This window comes from Sylvia atricapilla, chromosome W (genome assembly GCF_009819655.1).
Source record: "Sylvia atricapilla isolate bSylAtr1 chromosome W, bSylAtr1.pri, whole genome shotgun sequence".
In the NCBI taxonomy this organism is placed as follows: domain Eukaryota; kingdom Metazoa; phylum Chordata; class Aves; order Passeriformes; family Sylviidae; genus Sylvia; species Sylvia atricapilla.
This window is the reverse complement of record NC_089173.1, coordinates 9784798-9801506: the sequence shown is the minus strand read 5'-3', so window position 1 is coordinate 9801506 and position 16709 is coordinate 9784798. Positions and strand designations below refer to the sequence as shown.

Here is a 16709-nt window from a genome sequence, read left to right as displayed (position 1 = left end):
CAGGGTGGTGTTGGGCACAGCCTTGAAAGCAAATAGAGAAGAAGATTGAAGCTTTCAAGCCATGCACTGAGGAGATGCCCTGGAATGATGGAAATGTTGCTGCAGAGCCCAGCTCTTCCCTAGAATGGACCATGGCCTGTCCCTGCCTGCAGTACCTGGACAGTCACACAGCAGGAATGGCACCGAGCTGACAGAGCCCTGCGGCCTTAAACCGACCCAGGGGGTCTTATGGGGAGCATGGAAGAGAAGGAAAGGGAGGTTATGGAGGACAAAGCCTGGGGCTCCCTGGCAGTGAGGAGCACTGGGGTTCCCTTTTCACCCAGCTCTGCCCAGAGGCATCAACCCTGCAGCTCCAGAGAAGTCAGCAAGGAAAGATGTCACGCAAACATGGCAATACAGAATTCTTTATTTTGTGTAAGCACATATGTAGTACAACTCCTTGGTAATACAGTCTCTGGGTTTGCTAAAAAGGCAAATACTGAATTAAAAATTGTATCATCAAAGACTTTTGTGGGAACAAATTCTCAAAAGTTTAACTCCTGTGTCAGCAGCAAAAAATACAGGACATGGAGTGTGAGTAAAAGAGTAACACAGTAACAGCTATGCAAAAGAATGAGAGGTTATTTCTTCTGAAAGCCACCACTAATCATTTTCCTCAGGGCATCTTTGAGCTCCTGGTTCCTCAGGCTGTAGATGAGGGGGTTCAGGGATGGAGGCACCACCGAGTACAGAACTGACAGGGCCAGATCCAGGGACGGGGAGGAGATGGGCGGGCGCTTCAGGTAGGCAAAGGTGCCAGTGCTGAGGAACAGGGAGAACACAGCCAGGTGGGGGAGGCAGGTGGAAAAGGCTTTGTGCCGTCCCTGCTCAGAGGGGATCCTCAGCACAGCCCTGAAGATCTGCACATAGGAGAAAACAATGAACACAAAACAGCCAAAAGCTAAACAGGCACTAACCACAACAATACCAAGTTCCCTGAGTATGGAGTGTGAGCAAGAGAGCTTGAGGATCTGGGGAGCTTCACAGAAGAAATGGCCCAGGGCATTTCCATGGCACAGGAGCAGGGAAAATGTATTGGCCATGTGCATGAGAGCACTGAGAAAGGCACTGGCCCAGGCAGCTGCTGCCATGTGGGCACAAGCTCTGCTGCCCAGGAGGGTCTCGTAGTGAAGGGGTTTGCAGATGGACACGTAGCAGTCATAGCACATGATGGTCAGGAGGGAATACTCTGATGACATGAAAAAGGAAAACAGAAACACCTGTGTAGCACATCCTTCATAGGAGATGGTCCTGGTGTCCCAGAGGGAATTGTGCATGGCTTTGGGGACAGTGGTGAGGATGGAGCCCAGGTCGCTGAGGGCCAGGTTGAGCAAGAAGAAGAACATGGGGCTGTGCAGGTGGTGGCCGTGGGTGACGGCACCGATGACGAGGCCGTTGCCCAGGAGGGCAGCCAGGGAGATGCCCAGGAAGAGGCAGAAGTGCAGCAGCTGCAGCTGCCACCTGTCTGCCAATGCCAGCAGGAGGAAGTGCCTCATGGAGCTGCTGTTGGACATTTACTCTCTCTGGGTATCATGGGCTGTTGAAAGAAAACATTGACAAGCTGTGACACATTTTATTTTTAATGAATCCTATATATTGTATTTGGAGTCCCATCAAAATCATGTCTGTTCCCTTAAAGGAACTTTGCTAAACTTTTTTGAGCTTGGTTTTCTGCTGCTGCTGAATTATTGTTTCATCTTAAGCACTACTCTTAGCATGAACAGTGTGGAGCCCAGAGGGAAAAGAGTGCTTCTGTCTGTGTGACTGTCTCAGTGCAGTCAGATCTGATGGTCCCACAAAGGTGCCCATTACTCATTACACCTACCTCTATTTCAGGGCGTTCACAATTAAAACTTTCTTGAAAAAAAAAAGTAGTCTTTTTGAGGGGTGCAAAGTCAATATCTCTAAATCGTTCTCTTTCCCTGTGCAGCTGGACAGGAATAAATACCAAGGGTTGTTCAGGCTCGGCTGCCTGGAGTTCTGCCTAGTGTTGGATCTGTTTCTCTCTATCCAAGCCTTGTTCTTGCCACTGCTCCCAGAGCACAGCCCAGCCCTGGGGGCTCATCTCTGCCCTGCACACCCCTCCCAGCACAGGCCACTGCCCAGGGGCATCTCCCTGGCAGCAGGGCCTTAAGGGCAGCTCAGACAAACAGATGCTGCAAGCCAGGGTGCTGCTGGTGCTGTCTGTAGGAAGAGTTAGGAGGCACTTTCGGAGGGAGCTCTGAGGCAGATCTGCTGATCCCCAGGGTGACACTGCAGGAGTGTCCGTGACACAGACAACCCTGACAGCCCCTTTCCCTTTCCTTCAGGAGAAAGCTTAGAGCAGTCCTGGCCATGCAGCACCATCTTCACAGCAGGAGGAATCTGCCCTAATGGGGGTGGCTCCTTCCATTTCCAACTTCTCCCCACAGCCCATGGGGAGCTGCCAGGCAGGCTGAGAGCTGCTCCTGGCAGGTGGCTGATCCCCTGGCCTGGCCAAGAGCCCTCAGGGCTGCAGCACCTGCTCTGCATGACAGCCCTGGGCAGCCCTGGCTGCAGCCCCAGCTCCAGCCCCTGCAGCCGTCCCTGGCAGCAGGAGCCGTCCTGCCCTGTCCCTCTGACGGTGCCCAGGGCAGCCCCGCTCTGGAGCACATCCTCCCCCAAAGCAGAAAGGGCAGCAGAGCCATCCTTACAGTGCTGTCAGTCCTGTCCTGGGGCAGCTTTAGGAGATCCCTGCAGCCAGAGACTTACTGTGTCAGAAGTGGTGAACATTTCTCCATGAAGAAGCTCAGAGATTTCAAAAGGTGTGAAGATTTCTCTGTGAATAATCTCAGAATTGTCCTTCCAGTTTCTTTAAGCCTCTGTCTGCTTCACCCCTCTCAGGTACCTGCAGGCAGTGCCCTCAGCCCTGCTGGGCTGGGAGAGGAGCTGCTCCTCAGGAGAAATGTCTTTTTGAAGCTCTTCTTATTTTCCAAGAGCTGCCTCTGTGCCAGGAGCCTGGCCCAGCTCATCAGCACAGACACAGCACAAGGACTTTAATGAGCCTCTTGGAGGTTTAGTGCTGAGTCCCTGAACATCAGTCTCTGAGAATCAGTGAAATAAATCTCTCAAGAATCCAAAGTCACATACAAACTCCAAAGTTTCTTGAAGTTTTAATGGGTCCCACTGAGGGACACGACTGAGAAAGGACTTCAATGACCCTCCTATGGATTTGGTGTTGGTTACAGTGGTGTCAGCCCCAGAGAGTGTTTAAAAAACTTTTCAAGAACTCTTTCAAGAATTTTTGGAGAACTTTTTGAAGTTAGATTGAAACTCCAAAGTTTCTTGAAGTTTTGATGGGACCCAGTGAGAGACATGGCTGAGAAAGTGTCCCCAGGTTCCAGTTAAAGCAGAACACTGCAGGCAGTGGTGACAGGTGGGGACAAACCAGGGAAAGGTCTCACTGATGCTGAGCAAACCCTGTGCCCTGTCCAGCCCAGGCTGTCCTACGGTGTCCATGCCCTGTGCCTCTGTCCCTGCAGGCTGTCATCATCCTCTGGCTGCCCCACCTGGCTGTCCCCTTCCTTTGCTGACAGCTCTGCATCCTGCCTGCCTCTGCCTGGCCACACAGAGCCTTGGGCTTGAAACCAGGAGGGTTCATTCAACATTTACCATGCCTGTGAATTTTGAGCACAGGAACAAGGCGTGTAGGGCCTGCTTTGCCAGCAAGGATGGCTGTAAAACAAGAAGAAGACATCTCCCTCTAGAGTCCACTGATAGGAAAACAACAACAACTGAATCTGGGAACATGGGGTTGGTTTTATGGTAATGGCTAAATTGGAATACAGATGTAGCAATGCTATATAAGTACCACTCTTTTAGAATCACATGTCCATGTAAGGTTATGAGTTCCCACACCTTAGACCTAATCCTAAAGATGTGATGCCCTCTTAATTGCAAGGCAGTGTTAAGGACTCTTATTCTGATATTTCGTAGATTTGGTGACAGAGGGGCCCTGCAGAACCAAGGAGGCTATTGTGACACGTTGGCATCTCCTGAAACCAAAATCCTTTTTGACACAGCAGGGCCACATGGAACCAATGGTCCATTGTTATACTGCAGATCCAAGGAGACCATGGGGACACTCTGCAACCTCATGAAATCAAAAGTACATTGTGACAGAGAAAGGCTTCATGGAACCAAGAGTCCATTGTGATGCAGCCAGGCCTTGTTTGAACAATGGAACCATTGCTGATAGTACAGAAACTCATGGAACCCAGGGGCCACTGTGACATTGTATGGCCTCATGGAACCCAGGGGCCACTGTGACACACTGGGGCTGCATGGAATGGAAGGTCTGTTGTGACAATGCAGATGCAAGGAGATTATGGTGACACTGTGGGGCCTCGTGGAACCAAGGTGACCATGTTATACTGTGAGACCTCATGGAACAAGGGTCCTTGGTGACACTGCAGAACCAAGGAGATTGGTGTTGGCAGTATGAAAGCTCACGGAACCAGAAGTCCATTGTGACACAGCGTGGCCACATGGAGCCAAGGGGCCATTGAGACACTGAGGAACCTCATGGAACCAAAGGTCCATTGTTACACTGTGAGTCCCTGTGAAACCAAGGGGCCATTGTGACACTGCAGGGCCTTGTATAAGCAAGAGGCCACTGTAGTACAGCAGGGCCTCATGGAATCAAGGGGACCATAGTGACACTCTGGGGGTTCCAAGGGACCAAGGGGGCATTCCTTTAGTGCAGAACCAAGGAGACCATTTTAACACTGTGGGACATCACGGAACCACAGGTCCATTGTGACACAGCATGGCCACAGGAAACCACAGAGGCCATTTTTACACCTGGAGGCCTTGTGAAACCAAAGGGCCATTGTGGCACTTTGCATCCCCATGGAACCAAGGAGTCCATTGTGACACTATGAGGCCCTGTTGGGTCCAAGGCCAATTGTGCCACTGTGAGGCACCACTGAACCAAGGAGACAAATGTGACACCACAGGGCCCCATGGAACTAAGGATTCATGGAACAGTGTGGGACTCATGGAACCAAAGGTCCATTGTGACACTGTGGGGCCTCATGGAATCCTGGAGACCACAGTGACACTTCAAGGCCCCATGGAACCAAGGGTCCATTGTGATACTGCAGTACCAAGGAGACCCCTGTGACATGGCAAGGCCTCATGGAAACAAGGGGGGACAATTGTGATGCTACAAGGCCCAATGAAAGCATGGGCCAGTGTGACACAGCTGGGCCTCATGCAGCCAAGGGGCCATTGTGATCCTGAGGAACCCAAAAGAACCAAGGGGCCACTGTGACACTGCAGGACTATATGGAATCATGGAGAGCATTGTGACACTCTGTCGGAAGTGGAACCAAGGGGGCCATTGTGTCATTGTGCAGCTCCAGGGAACCAAGGAAACCATTTTGACACTGCAAGGCCTCATGGAAGCAAGGGACCATTGTGACACTGTGGGGCCCCATGGAAACAAGGGGCCAGTGTGACACAGCGGGGCCCTGTGGAATGAAGGTTCCATTATGAAACTATCATTGTGACACTGTGGGGCCCTGCGGATCCAAGGGAACAGGTGACAAGTCTGGTTGGCATGGCCTGACTGACTCAACTGACCTCAGCATGATGAGGGTGTTCTCTCATGTACCCCTGAAGCACTTGGGCTCTGGGCTTTCCTTTCTATGGAAAAGAACCATCCCTCCTGCCCAGGCACCCATGGCCAAAATTAGCACCTCTCCAAAATTCACTGTATGCAAGGGTTTCTCCCAGACTAAAGCTGCCAGGATTCGCAGGCCTGTCTCACCTTGTCCTCCGGTGGTTTCCTCTTATCTGCCCTGGACATATTGGGGTTCTGTGATTTCTGTCCTGTGGGAATGAACTGGACTCCTCATCCCGGCACCCATGGCTGAAATTGGGATTCTGCCTCCAACATTCCATATATCCGAGATATGGAAGCCAAGATGTTTACCCCATTGCTCCCAGATGTAAGGTGCCAGGACAGACAGACAGAATCATGGAGACCATGGTGACACTGCAGGGTCCCACAAAACCAAAGGGCCACAGTGACCCTGCTGGGCCTCATGGAAGCAAGGGGCCATTGGGACACCTCAGAAGCAAGGAGAACATTGTGACACTGCAGGGCCTCATGGAACCAAGGGAGCATGGAACAGATCTGGCTGGTTTGGCCTCCCAGGGGCCACCTGACAGGTGCGGCTGATCATGGAATGCTGAGGGCTGCCTCTCATCAGCTCCTGCAGCACTGGGCTCTGTGCTTTCCTTCCTATGGTAAAGAATCATCCATATTTCCAGGTGCAGAGAGGCCGGGCAGGGCTGGCCATGGCCGGGAACAGGCCCTGAGCCCCTGCAGGAGGATGGAGCTGGGCCACAGCCAAAGGGCCCCGCAGAGCTGGGCTGGGCAGCTGGGGCTGCCAACGCCTGGGGACAGAGGCTGCCACTGGGGACAAATGTCCTGGGCCCCCTCCCTGCTGTGGCCATGCCACCAAGGGCACAGAGCAGCCTCCTCTCTGGGCCACTTGCCTGTTTTCAATGCCTTCCACAGGCGCTGGCCCTGCCCCACACGGCCGGGGCTGAGTCCTGCCCCTGCACGCTGCCACAGGCCGAGATGGACACTGATGGTTTCTGTGCCAGGCTCTCTGAGCCCAGCCCAGCTCCCTGCCAGCTCTGCCAGCTGCCCTGAGCTCTGTGCAGCACCAAGGGCCTCTCCCCAGCCCAGCCCAGCCGGCTCTGGCCCCACAGCTCTGCTCAGGGCAGGCTGCTCTGGGCAGGGGCCCCACGGCCTCAGCCCCTGGCAAGGGCACAGCAGCAGCTGCAGCTCAGAGAGGGCTCAGCCCCAGCCATGGGGAAGGGGCCTGGCCAAAGGAAAAGGAGGCTCCCTGTGTGCCCTGCTCTCCTCTCCAGGAGATCCTGAGAGCTCTGCAGCCCCTGCTGCCATCCCACCTGCCCAGGCCAGCACAACAGCCCCGGCCTTGTGGCCCTCAGCAGCTGTTCCTGCTCCAGGCCAAGGGCCCATCCCAGAACCTGGGCAGCCACAAAGTTGTGCCCATTTCTGTTCATTGCTGCCCTGATGAGGATGGATCCTCAGACACTTGCAGGTTGCTGATGAATTTTACTTTTTCAGAAGCCTCTTTCTTGAGCTCTTCAGTGGTGAAATTAAGTGAGAAAAAAATCATAAACATTTGTTCAAAACACCCGCTCAAAACAAGCCTCTGGGAAAAAGCATAAATTTTCAATTCTTTTGTGATTAATTAGAGAGATTTCAGAAGTTCATAAAACTTTTCAAGAACTCAAAATAAGATTGAAACACTGAAGTTTCTTGAAGCTTTATTGAGTCCACTGAGGGATATGACTGAGAAAGTGTCCCCAGGTTCCAGTTAGAGCAGAACACTGCAGACAGTGATGACAGGTGGGGACAAACAAGGCAAAGGTGTCTCTGGTGCTGAGCAAACCTGGATGTGTTTCAGGAATGCCAAGGGCCAAGGCCTGAGCCCCAGCCCCTGCCAAGGCACATCCTGTCCCTCCCTCCTTGCTCTTCCCGGGCCACTGGGATGTGGGGATGTGCAATGCCAAGGGCAGCACCATGGAACGGCCCCTGCCAGGCTGCTGAGCAGGGACAAGGAGGCAATGAGGCCCCAGGCCTGCAAGGGTCACTTGTCTCCTCCTCGTGGCTCAGGCCCAGGGCCAGCAGCCATGGCCAAAGGGCTGCAGGAGTTGGCTCTGTCAGGGCCTTGCAGCTGCTGCCCATCCCTGTGCCCTGTTCAGCCCAGGCTGTCCTACGGTGTCCATGCCCTGCGCCTCTGTCCCTGCAGGCTGTCGTCACCCCCCGGCTGCCCCACCTGGCTGGGCCCTTCCTTTGCTGACAGCTCTGCATCCTGCCTGCCTCTGCCTGGCCACACAGAGCCTTGGGCTGCTCCAGATGCCTTCTGGGGGACATCTTGCACCACAGCCCTGCCATGGGAGGGAAATTCCTTTCTCCTTTTGTGCAGTCTGGGCCTCCCTAGGTGTCCTTGGCATTAATTTTTTATTTTCTGGCTGTTCTCTACTGTATCAAAAGGATCCACCATCTCTGAAACCACCCCTCAGTCCTACCCTGGGCTTTCAAGCCCTGTCCTCAGTCTGCACTGCAGTGAGCACAGAGCTCCTTTGTCCCTATACAGTGGCCGTGTGCTTGAGGCCATGTGCATCTGGAAAAGAAGGATGGTTCTTTTCTATATAAAGGAAACCACAGAACCCCAGGTTTGGAAAGCAGGTTAGAGGCACTCACCTGAGGCCAAGGCAAGCTTGACCTGTCTGTTCTTGCATCTTTTGTCTGAAGGGAACCTGTAGAGGAATGGTTGTCTAAGAAGGGTCATATAAACACTCTGCACCAGGATAACTTCAAGATACGTAACCAACCCTTATGTTTATAGCAGCCTTATCTTTACTGCAGCTCTCTTCCTTAAGGCAGAGGCCTGGTGTCTCAGGGCTCCCAGGGAGGTAACCTCTGGCTACTGTCAAAGGTGTAGCAGAAGCCTTAGGAATGCAGAGCTGGGTGTTACTTTCTCACCCCTTCACTGACCAATGCTATGCTTGCCTTTAGTTTTATGCATGAGCTTATTAGATGTGCTATATATTCTGTAAACGCTTCTAATAAACTGAGTTTTGCCAGTAAACCGTATCGGTTTGTGGCATTCTCCCGCGACCGCGACAGGAACCCTTGGATATACGGGGAGTTCTGGAGGTGGAATTCCATTTCAGCTGTGGGTGTCTGGACAAGAATGTCAGTTCTTCTCCACAGGAAGGCAAGGGCAGGGCCCCAGTGTTTCAAAGGCAGATGAGAGCTGGCCCTCACAAAGCCAAGGGAACCTAGACATTCCTGGCAGCTTTTGTCTGGGAGTTATCCTAGGATAGAAGGAATTTTGGAGGCCGATTCCCCATCTTGGCTAAGGACGCCTGGATTTGAAAGGTGTTTTTCTCCATGGGAAGAGAGGCATGGCCCACCAGGGTTTTGAGGGGAGATAAGAAGTTGGCCCTAGAGGCCAAGGCAATCCAGAGCTGTCGGTCCTGGCAGATTTCATACGTGAACAACCCTTGGATATAATCCAATTTGCAGGGAGAATCCCAGTTTTGGCAATGGGCCCCTGGAGGAGAAGGACAGTTTTTTCCTATAGGAAGGAAAGCACGGAACTCCAGGGTTTCAGGGGCAGATGAGAAGTAGCCCTCAACCGGCCAAGTCAGCTTGGACCACTCAGGTGGCCTCCAAGAGGCCAAGCCAGTCAGACTTGTTCCATGGTTTTGGATCCTTGGGGCCCTGCAGCATCACCATTGCCCCTTGGTTCCATGAGGCCCTGTAGTATCATGACAGATCTTTGTTTCCATGAGGCCCAGTGATATCACAATGCTCTCCTTGGCTCCACAATGGCACACTGGCCCCTTGCTTCCATGGGGCTTGGCAGTGTCACAGTGGTTGCCTCAGTTCTGTAAGGCCCTGTGGTGTCACAATGGCCCCTTGGTTCCCTGGGGACTCAGAGTTCCAGAATGGTCGCATTGCTTTCATGAGACCCTGCAGGGTCACAATGGCTCCTTGGTTCCCGTTGGGGGTTAGGTTTTTGTTGGGGAAGATGAATCAGGGAAAACTTATAAATATGAGTGCTTAGCAAAAGATTCTGAAAATATGAAACCTATAATCGAAATAGAAATGAACGCTTACTTTGAGTTGTAGGATACTGAGTCTTAGTTACTATATAACCTGAAAACAATAGCCTAGCTAGCTGAAGAAGAATCCCTTTTGATTGAACAATACCTTTCTGCAGGCTAAGGGATCCAAAGGTCAATGTAGTAAAACAGAAGTCTAAAGAGTAGTTTTTAGAGTTTAAAATATAACACAGTATGGTAATATAGTAGTTCTTATAGGCTGTATGTAGATTCTATAGGATTTTGTGTCTTGTATTTGTTGGTCACTGTAAATTAGAATATTCATCACAAAAGGAGATATAATGTATTGCAACAAGGACCTCACACTCTTAATGCTCTTACCTCTCCTCTGAACTCCTCTCTTACCCTTCCTCTTCCCCCTACTCTTGTTCTCTCTTGCTCTCTTCCCCCTGCCCCCTTGCTCTCTTGCTCCCTTCTCTCTTAGCTCTCACCCTGCTGTTGTTTCTCCCTCTCTCTTTGGGACTTCCCTTCAGCTGAGGCTGGTGGCTGAAGGCAAAGCCCTTTTACCCATGACGCTTGCAATAAAACCACATGTTCTAGAATATACAGGTCAGCAGAATTCCTTGTCCCAGCCCTCTGCAGATTCACCTACAGGTTTTGTTCCTTTTTACTCTAAAGAATTTTTTCCCCATAAGATACCAAGGAGACTAAATGTCGTATTTAAGACTATTTAACAAAACAAAGGGATGGTCGAAGCTCAGAGGGGGGTGGGGTTTTGAGGCAGGTAAAGGACAAAGCTTCAGGTAGCTTGGCTGTCTGGTTTTCGGCATTTGGGGAGAAAGCACGGCTGGGTTGGTGCTCCTGCTGGAGGATTTCACTGCAGTCCAGTCTTGGAAAATCTGCCATCATCTGCTCACCCTGGAATTCTGAGTTTCTCTGCCGCCCTAGGAGAGCTGAGCCAGCTCTGCCCTACCGTTGTGGTTCCATCAGCGCTGCTCCTCTTGCTACAATGTGACTCTGCATCTCCCTGCCCTGCCGGGACATCCTGCCACTCCACAGCTACCAGCCCAAGACTCTTTTTCAACTGTTCCCAGCTTGATGCTCTGAGGATCCTACAAAGGCACCGAGACCAAACTGCCCTGGGTTTTTGTGAAGCAAAGATCTCGAAGTTCTTGGTACTGTTTTTGTTATCAATGCTGTAGGGTTTTTCTTGTTTTTGTTGTTGTTTGTTTGTTTGTTTTATGCATGCCAGTAAAGAACTGCTATTTCTATTTCCAAAATCTTTTGCCTAAAAGCTTTTAACTGAAAAAAATATAATTGGATAAAGGGTGGTGGTGGTGGTTTACATTCTCCATGCCAAGGGAAGCTCCAGCTTTCCCTGCCAGATACCTGTCTTCCCAAACCAAGACATGAGGCAAGGCAAAGTGAGGGGCACAGAACCAGAGCAAGAACCACCCGTGTTGAGGTTGGGTGCTCAGGAACAAGCTGCACACCGTACATGTCCATACTCTGGTAGGGGCGGACCAGTTTGGGCACTAGCCTTGGCTCAGTCCACTGTGACCAGTTCTATTGTTCTTGCACTCCGTTCTCATGGAGATGCTTACCAGTCCTCTGGGACTTAGCAAACGTTCCCCCTCAGCCAGGCCAGGGGATCCTTTCAGAGTCTGGTGTCTCAGTCCTCAATTATTGGAGAGAATCGTGAGGCATATCACATCCTTGGACAGACTCTGACACCACCCCATGACTCACAACTGATGAAAAAGGTTCTCCTCTAGCAAGGGTCTGCAGCATTGTCACGATGTCTTCAGGACTCGTCAATGTTTGTAGCATATATCCCAGAAAACAGAGACAGTAAAGTGTGAGAGAGAGAGAGAAAGAAGAAAAGGAAAAATAAAGAAAAAATATAAAAGCAAAACAAAATCAATCAATGTTGATTACAACAATTTTTCAAAATATTCAAACAAATCACAAAAATCAAAAAATCATAAACAACAAACAATCAGTATAAATTGATTAAAACTATTTTCTTCAAAATAATCAAAACAAATCACAAAATTCCCTAAAATTAAACAAAAGCTTAATTTTAACTACAATATTACATAACTAAAACTAACAACACTAATCAAAACAAACAACAGACAATTTCAAATTAATTTGCTGTTGCAGGCCTAATTCTCACTGTTTTGGTAGTGCATCTCATATCAATAACTTTAGGAGTGTCTTTTGCAAAAGGGGTATTAACTAAACTGTGTGCATTCATTATGGATGTCAAGTGTGTCAACTGCTTCATCATTTTCCAATTTAGGATGTATAAAACAACTGATAAAAGAAAACTAATTGAAACCAAAATTAAAAGAACAACAATTGGATGACACACTTTGTTCAAAATACCTGTAGCAGTAGGTGGCCATCCAAAAAGGGTATCTCACCACCTGTATTCGGCATCCTTTTTTACCCTTTCTAAAACACGATGTATTTCTTTTACATCATGATAGGCTGTTACTAAAGTTTTCTGTCCGTTTTTCTTGATCTTTTCCAAAATTTCTATTAAGTTCTGATGAAGCGATAATTGCTTAATCAAAGTTAGATTCATTCCAATGGGGGCAGGCATTATCTGATGAATCAGTGTAAAATTGGATTGTAAAAGGTGATAGGACGTGACTGGGACTGTGTAAAAAAAAGTCACATCCTGTAATTGTGATAAAACTGCAAACACAAAAGTTTGAACGATTCCTAAGATTCACTACTACATTTTCTACAAACACTACATCACAAGCAGTCCTCACACAAGCACATCTATTGCCTCTATACACAAGCACTGTTTCAGGAGCTTCGTTAGGATGTTCTAAAATGACAGTTTGCCATTTTTCCCCGATTTGACGGGCCCATTCCCTATGCTCGGAAGGATAGAGAATAGCTCCATCATGATTCATGCCTAATGCAATGATAGGGAATATCAAATACACTGAAGCATTGCATATTGTTAACACAAAAGCTGTAATTGTGCTGGTACAGGGGTTATAGGTCAAGTTCGCCAAGTTCCACCAGGATTGGAATTCCCTTTCAAAATCATTTGCATTGTCCCAAATTATTTTCTGAATTTCAGTAGGAAAGATGCCTTCCTCACCTTCCCTTATGATTGAGGCAACAACCGTCTGCATCCAACGCTGTGCCTGGACGCAGCCAAAAGCCAAAGAAATGTTGCTTTGAGCAATGCCAATTATGTAGCACCAAGTGTATCAATTACCATTTTGTGATCATTTACATTTACCTTTTCCCAATTTGGTAATTCTCGGTGTGGGTTTTCCTCACCCGAGATTTAGGTGGTTTAATGTTCTTGGCCCTCTAAAAGCCCCGAGTCTCGTCAGTATAAAAAAGCAGAGTCCTCAAGGTCTGTTTTCAGGTTTCTCATGTTGTTTATTATTTGGTATCTCAAAATTTTCTCTGCTCCCAGCTGAGGTCCGGACAGCAGCTGGGACACAAGGCAACTGACGAGCCTAGGGGATGTTCCCTAATATTTATGCAGATAACTACATATCAGTTATTTACTATTTTGTACCAATGCCCAGTGCCCACACTAAAAGTGTCATTTCTGCCTTGCTCCATTCCACTCTAACTACTTTGTGCCATCACCACCCCAAAAGATGAAGGACAAGGAAGAAGAAGAAGTACATGAGGTACCACCCAAATTCCACCATCTTGTCCCCATTTACCTCTATTCTATAAACTCTAAAACTACTGAATTCTGAATCATCTACTGTACTAAACTATTATTTTCACATCCTGGTGGTTTGTAATTCCTTTTGCAATGTTGGAAGCTTTTCCCATGGATTAAAATGAAACGCCGTGTTTTCCTGGGCTCTGTGCCAAAGTCTCAGAGCCCCCTGGACTGGCTCCACACCCCCCTGTCCAGGGCTCAAATTCTCTTCCTTGGGTCCCAGGCTATCCAAGGGGATGTCCTGGACTCCAACAGGTAATATGTTTGATAGCAATCAATGATGTGTCCCCAAAGCGAACAAAGATGACTGCAGGGGTTGTTGTAATTTGGTAAAATCTCTAATTGTGGCAACCAATTTATTCATTAATCAATACTGTTTAGAATTCCTGTTTAAAATATTTATCATGGTTTATATGGCCTTCATGTCCCTCGGAGTTCTCCTGTGAAAAGTAAGCACAACAGAATCTGCCACCAGGAGGCAGAAAATTAAAATTATGGAAATTATCCAGCGTGTATTTATTTATTTGATACTCTTTCCCTAGAGCATCAAGGAGTACCCATGTGTATTTATTCAGAGGAGTTTTTAGCACTAGTGGTACTTCCCCTGCAGTAGGGAGGTCCACCAAAACAGGTTGTCCAGGGTAACGTGCTGGATTGTTGGAATCACTTGGTCCCCGTAGTGAGGGAACTCTGCTTGGAGCTGTTGGGCAAAAAGCAGAAGCATCAGTAAACCAAGGATTTGCTGACTGTTCAGGGGAAAAGGGAGGGGTAATGACTGAGGCAGGTTTGTCTTGGATGCCATCCAAGTTTTCTGCTTCTTGTATTGGTAGGTTTTTCACAGCTCCTTCAGTTATTGAGAAGATGTTACAATAATGTTCAATCTGAGCATCCCACTTCCTTACAGAGGCCCTCTAGGCCACCCTGTCAGGTGAGGGGGTCCCAGTAGTGACTGACTTAATAACTTTGAAAGGGCCTCTCAAGACAATTGGTTGTTGTCGTGCAATCATCTGCACTTCTATGAGAGCTAGGCTAACCACAAACAAGCCTTTTTCCCAGGTAGTGTACCTCTTTTCAGCATCTCTGAAACCACAGGAATAAAAACCAACAGGCCATGTTGGACCCTCAGGAACCTGCTGCCATATGTGTACTGACAATCCTGAGGGGGCAAATCTCCATTTCACCTGGAAAGGATCTGTAGGATGAACAGGGCCAAGGGCTTAGTGAGCAGTTGCTTCAAAAATCAGAAATTGCATTGTTTCTTTCTGAGCAGCAGTCCATTCCCATAGGCAGGCAGCTTTGTGGACATCTTCTAAAAGTTGGTCGGGGGTACTGACTATAGCTAAAGGGTCTCCCATTTCCAAAGCATTACCTCCCCTGGCCCAGAAAGCTGCACGCTGTGTCAGGGACCACGTGTCAATAGTCTCATTGTTTAAAATTTGTATAAGGGAATGTTGTGGCTGGTTGCACAAGGCTGGTGGAAGAGGGGGTGCGCTGGGTTGTTGGTCAGATGGATGTAATACAATAGGTTTGGGACAGGGCAAATTAGAAATTATTTTAGCCAATTTATCATAAGGCAATTTGTCCATTACTTCTTGTGGCACTCTCCTTTTCAGCCCTAGCAACCACAACTGCTGCCAATTAGAGATTTGTTTTCCCTCTTCTGGTTTTTCATTCAGGGAAGCAATGTGTCTGATTCCTCTGGGTTTTTCAGGTTTGTCCTCTGAGTGTTTTACCAGTCCATATTTTCTGCTGTAACTGATTAACTCCTCTGCTACTTCACTCCATGTCCAAACTTTGCGACTGCTGTTAGATTGTGTGCTAGGAGTAGCAAAAGGCAAGGAGTCAGTGGAACCGGTTTGACCACTTGTATGTCCAAGAAATCTTTCAAGCCTATCTACAGGAGTGATAAATGCTATTGTTTTTTGGAGGAGAATTGCTGTTGGTTTAAGTGATTCTGGCAAACCTTGAATTAGAGGGGTCATCATTTCAGGTTTGACAGGCTGTTGCATTGGTGACTCATAGCCAGAGAATAATTTTCTTTCATGTATCATTTGCAAGCATGCAGCTTTGTGTATGTTTTCTAGGAGTTGGTCTGAGGTGCCGACAATTGCCAGAGGGTCGCCCCTTTCAAGGGGGCTTAGTCCCCCTGCCCAGTAAGCTGCAGGCTGTGTCAGGGACCATGGAGCACGTGTATTTCCTGTTGTTAAGAAAACTCCATGTCCCCAATAGCCACTTGCTTCTTGTTCACTTAATTTAATTTGGTCACCTCCAGTGAGTGAAACTCTAAAAACATACTCCGTCTCTGATTCACTAGGGAGGCGGGAGTATTCTTTATTTTAGCTAATTCAGTGGCTGTGTATGGTATTTCTTTGGTGGTTATGTGGGGATCATGATCCTCTTCATTTATATAGTTATATTCTGTTTTAATGAGAGGTCTCAAGTTGGAACAACAGTGTTCCCCACAATTTTGCATGTGTACTAACTCTTTCTGGGGGTATATTTGTTTAATATTGTATGTCTCCTTTCCTTCTATCTCTTTAGGTGAATCTACAGGTTTTAAGTTTTTACTTCGCCCTTCTGCAAGAGAAATCTGCAACAAATAAATCTGATTTTCTTTCTGTTCCAATTGTTATTGCAAAGCTTCTACGAAATTTTGCAGGGAGTCTATTATTGCTTTTTCTTCACTTACCCATTTAAGATGGGTTTCTATGGCTGCCGAAAGGCAGGCCCCCAAAACTGAGCAAAGAATGGTTTTATTTCTGCCCAGTTTAAATCTAGCATCATGTTGCAAAAAATATAGTCTATCTACAATGTTTTCAAAATTAAACCAATTATTTAGTGCCCACCCTTCTCCAGCTAGGGAAGGTCTAGCACCATGTTTTGCTAACAAAGCAAAAAATGCATCCTTATGTTTTTCAGTCATTTTGGTGAAGGGACAACAACCACTCTCAGGGAGGTATTCTTAAGGTTACACACTGACACAGCTAAAACTGTGTTTCCCTTCACTTCTCTGGAATGGGTGAGGAGACCAAAACTGCTTGGGAGGCACTCCTTAGTTACAAAACGGTTGTGTCCTCAACTACACCAAGCAGCCCACAACACACACACAAAACCCCAACTACAGTCCCATCTTTTGCACAATGAAATCTTTTAGGAAATCCTGATGACAGGGAATGCTTTTCGCCTGGGCGTATACAGTTTGTGGGAATTTTCCCTCGCCTCCCTTGCTTTCTAACAGTGCTCACCAAAGTGGCATGCTAGGTGCGGCTGAGAAGAGGGTCCTTCCCCTATTAAAAACTATATAAAACCCACA

At 48.2% G+C, this 16709-nt stretch overlaps 2 protein-coding genes and 1 long non-coding RNA gene across 3 annotated transcripts in view; all 3 read right to left on the bottom strand.

The window, feature by feature from the left end:
- Nucleotides 1–16709, bottom strand: part of LOC136373294 (uncharacterized) — a 394644-nt gene that overhangs the window by 363783 nt on the left and 14152 nt on the right. The gene's annotated exons all lie outside the window — the stretch shown is intronic.
- Nucleotides 621–1556, bottom strand: LOC136373234 (olfactory receptor 14J1-like). The gene has a single exon (XM_066338154.1). It carries the CDS (start codon nt 1551–1553, stop codon nt 621–623), a length of 933 nt encoding a protein of 310 aa, XP_066194251.1. The 5' UTR covers nt 1554–1556.
- LOC136373404 (uncharacterized) lies at nt 13986–16453 on the bottom strand. Its single transcript, XM_066338309.1, is given in 3 exon segments — nt 13986–14096; nt 14986–15731; nt 15734–16453. Coding segments are annotated over 3 exon segments (993 nt in total). The 5' UTR covers nt 15870–16453.

Excerpts from the sequence above, each read along its gene's own strand:
- LOC136373234 (XM_066338154.1), bottom strand. The coding sequence starts at position 1,553 with ATGTCCAACAGCAGCTCCATGAGGCACTTCCTCCTGCTGGCATTGGCA.